This window comes from Stomoxys calcitrans, chromosome 1 (assembly GCF_963082655.1).
Source record: "Stomoxys calcitrans chromosome 1, idStoCalc2.1, whole genome shotgun sequence".
NCBI classification, from domain to species: Eukaryota; Metazoa; Arthropoda; class Insecta; order Diptera; family Muscidae; genus Stomoxys; species Stomoxys calcitrans.
Genome location: NC_081552.1, coordinates 59,802,457 through 59,806,154, shown reverse-complemented (window position 1 = coordinate 59,806,154; position 3,698 = coordinate 59,802,457). Strand labels below are relative to the sequence as shown.

Sequence of the window (3,698 nt, the reverse complement as noted above, 5' to 3'; positions counted from 1 at the left end):
GGATAAGAATTGCGCACTCTAGAGGCTCAAGAAGTCATGACCCAAGATCGGTTTATATGACAGCTATATCAGTTTATAAACCGATTTGAACCATACTTGGCACAGTTGTTGGCTATCATAACAAAACACGTCATGCAAAATTTCATCCCAATCGGATCAAAATTGCGTACTCTAGAGACTCAAGAAGTCAAGACCCAAGATCGGTTTATATGGCAGCTATATCAAAACATGGACCGATATGGCCCATTTACCATTCCAACCGACCTACACCAATAAGAAGTATTTGTGCAAAATTGCAAGCGGCTAGTTTTACTCCTTCGGAAGTTAGCGTGCTTTCGACAGACAGACGGACGGACATGGCTAGATCGACATAAAATGTCGCGACGATCAAGAATATATATACTTTATGGGGTCTCAGACGAATATTTCGAGTAGTTACAAACAGAATGACGAAATTAGGATACCCCCCATTTTATTGCTATTATTTGCGGATCTGCGACTGGAACATCTGAACTCTTTATAGAGAACTTGCAGTTAAGGCACTGGTGGATGTATTGGAAAAGTACAAGGCAGATATTACCGCCTTACAGGAAGTGTGACGAATTGGGAATGGCGCACATTGGTTCAAGAGTGGCCGAAATTCATTTTTTTCATGTTCGCCGATTTGGATAATTTTTTGGTATTTTGTTGTCAGATAGTTGAATATTATGATTCCGTAATATTAGGCTGATATATTTAGTATTTCTTTGGACAGACACGCTCCAAGTTCATATATGTTCGCTTGTTTAAAATGGCATGCAAATTTACTGTATATTCAATCTTTTGGTACAATCACAGTAAACTTATCATTTGACTTTGTTGTATATTTTCGTAAATGGCAATTGTCATAGATGAGATTTGCATTAAAAAAAGTTGGAAAAAGTGCCACATAAAAAATTTCGTAGAACAAAATATAAACAACATCAAAATTTCAATGTTCATCAACTTCAGTGGACTGCATGTTTTTAGCGCTGTGGAGCGCTGTTTAACGAAAGACGTCAAATTACAGCTTGAAGTCTCAGCTAAAAGCTAAAAAAAAATTCAGCTGCTCATACCTGCTCCTTTCCAAAAGAAACAGTAAAAACTATAAAGTGATAAAGTAAGAAAACGTGAATTTTCGTTCATGCTTGTTGTTGTTGTTGCCATAATTCTTTACTGTTAACAACAATAGAAGATCAAGCGATAGACTATTAGGTGCTGTGTTATCATTCATTTATTATGTTGTTGCATGCAATAACAACTACACATTATGTCTTGCTCTCTTTATTGCACAAAATCTTTTCCGTTAGAGCTTAATAAGTAATACATTAAGTACCAACAACAATATACAGTTTCTGATTTAAATTTCTGCTTTTGGGTATACATTTCTAATATTATTGATATGCTAATTGACATTACATTGGCAAGTGCAGTGATAAGAGGTGTGTTTTTAAGTGATATCAAGATTTAATTTTATTAATTATGGAAAATGTAACAATTTCTTATTTAAATATTTGCGAAATATTAATTGATAACAACAGTGATATTGATGTTACTGTCGAAGTCATTGCAAATAGCAATGAAGGAATGACTGCTGAGGATGTTGAAGTCTTTACTGGATTTTTGAAAAAAAACTTTTTTACAAAGTTCAAAGATAGATGGCAAAAAGCAAGACGCATAAAAACCAGATTTCTTGATCTTAATGAAAATTGGCTGAAAAATGTCTACAAAGTGTGCAAATATACCGCAAACAATGAAGCACCAAGCTGTTCAAATATGGTTAAACGTGGACGTCCAGCAAAAGCCTTCGAGGATTGCCAACCGCGAACAAAGAGGACAAAGGTACAAGATTTTTGTGAAAACACCTCAATGGTGTTGATATCGTCTGCCGCAAAAAAAAGTGAGTGTTTAGACAAATCCATTAAGGCGTTCACCCCGGAGAAGGCACTTGGGCTGATACTTGATGCTTCGTTGTCAAAGCATCAATATGAGGTTTTGCGCAGTTCAGCTAGAGAAATTGGATTCGACATTTACCCATCCTACCATCAGGTACTGGAAGCAAAAAAAAAATGCTATCCTGCAAATGTTCAGGTGCAAGAAAGTTGTAGCAAAGTTTCTCTACAACAGTTATTAGATCATACAGTAACCAGGATTTTGATGACAAAAACCGAGAATGAGGTGACAGAACTCCCCAACGAACTGCAAATGTTCTCAAAATGGGGCTGTGACGGAAGTTCGGGACACAGTGAATACCATCAAAAATTCACAGATCCAAATGACTCCGATAAATATATGTTCTTAACGTCACTTGTTCCATTGACCCTCACAGAGCGTAATAATATGTCAACAATGTGCTGGAGAAATACAGAGCCATCATCAACTAGATTTTGCCGACCGTTAAAATTTGAATTTATACAAGAAACAGCTGAAGTTATAAATTCAGAGGTCAGTCGTGTTAATGACGAAATAAAAAATTTAAGAAATACTGTCGTTGAATTGCATAGCAGAAACTTCAATATTTCTCACACACTGAAATTAACAATGATTGATGGGAAAGTAGCTACTACGATTTCTGGAAGTTCATCTATGGCGGTTTGCTTCATATGTGGAGCAAAGCCCACAGAAATGAATAATTTAGATGCGGTGATTTTGAGGAAATGTTCGGAAGAAGCAGTTGCGTTTGGTATTTCTCCCTTGCATGCGAGAAACAAATTTATGGAGTGCATTCTGCACATTTCTTACCGTCTAAGTTTCAAAAAATGGAGAACAGATAGTTACACAAAAATTGAAATGGCGGCAAATAAAGCTGAAATTGGGAAGAGATTAAAGTTGACACTGGGCATAAATGTGGACGCGGTGAAGCAAGGTATGGGCACAACAAACGATGGCAATACGGCAAGAAGGTTTTTCGAAAATCCAGCCAAAACTGCAGACGTAATTGGAATAAAAGAAGAGTTAATACATAGATTTAAAATTATTTTGGCCGCAATAAATTGTAATGCAGCAGTCGACACTAGCAAATTTCATATATATTGCATGGATACTGCCAAGTTGTTTGTTGATCTCTATGGCTGGTACTACATGCCTGTAACTGTGCATAAGATTCTGGTGCATGGTAGCAAAATTATAGCAGAAGCTATTCTGCCAATAGGTATGTCTCTATTTAAAGGCCCTTATTCAATGATTTAATTTTCATTTTTTACATTTTAATTGATTGTTTGTATCAGGTATGCTGTCCGAAGAAGCTCAGGAAGCGAGGAATAAAGATTATAGAGCCTATAGATTACATCATTCGCGAAGAATTGGACGTGTAGCCACTAATGAAGATGTAATGCATAACCTTTTATTGTCTTCAGACCCATTTATAAATAGATTTCGCTCAAAGCTGCAAATCAAAAAATTGGAGTACGATAATGATGTTAAAAAATTATTAAAAGACTATGCTTAATTTATTTATTCATGTTTTTTCTATGGGAGGTGGCCGTAAAAGTGGGCGGATCAGGTATATATTTTCAGGAGCCCATTCTACAATTATAATAATTACTTTTTGTGAAAATTGAATTGATGCATTAAAAATTAAAAGTGGGCGGATATTTTTCAAATTTCACACAAATGATTCTGAGTGTTTAAAAATGCTATGTGCCAAAAAACAATGCCGTAGGTCAAAATTTAATTTTTAC

General features: G+C 35.6%; 1 protein-coding gene across 4 annotated transcripts; it reads left to right on the top strand.

Annotated features, from left to right (window-relative positions):
- Positions 1-613: 613 nt before the first annotated feature.
- LOC131994133 (uncharacterized) lies at positions 614-3,470 on the top strand. 4 transcript variants are annotated; one of them, XM_059360481.1, is made up of 3 exons: positions 614-679; positions 1,560-3,169; positions 3,246-3,470. In XM_059360481.1, exons 2-3 carry the CDS (start codon positions 1,606-1,608, stop codon positions 3,464-3,466), a joined length of 1,785 nt encoding a protein of 594 aa, XP_059216464.1. In that variant the 5' UTR covers positions 614-679; positions 1,560-1,605; the 3' UTR covers positions 3,467-3,470. The 4 variants fall into 4 exon arrangements, with proteins under 4 accessions (XP_059216464.1, XP_059216463.1, XP_059216462.1 ...); XM_059360480.1 differs by having other exon boundaries at positions 616-1,138; XM_059360479.1 differs by having other exon boundaries at positions 616-1,460.
- The last annotated feature ends 228 nt before the right edge of the window (positions 3,471-3,698 follow it).

Excerpts from the sequence above, each read along its gene's own strand:
- LOC131994133 (XM_059360478.1), top strand. The coding sequence starts at position 1,501 with ATGGAAAATGTAACAATTTCTTATTTAAATATTTGCGAAATATTAATT. Across the intron at positions 3,170-3,245 it reads AGAAGCTATTCTGCCAATAG|GTATGCTGTCCGAAGAAGCT; the intron begins GTATGTCTCTAT and ends TGTTTGTATCAG.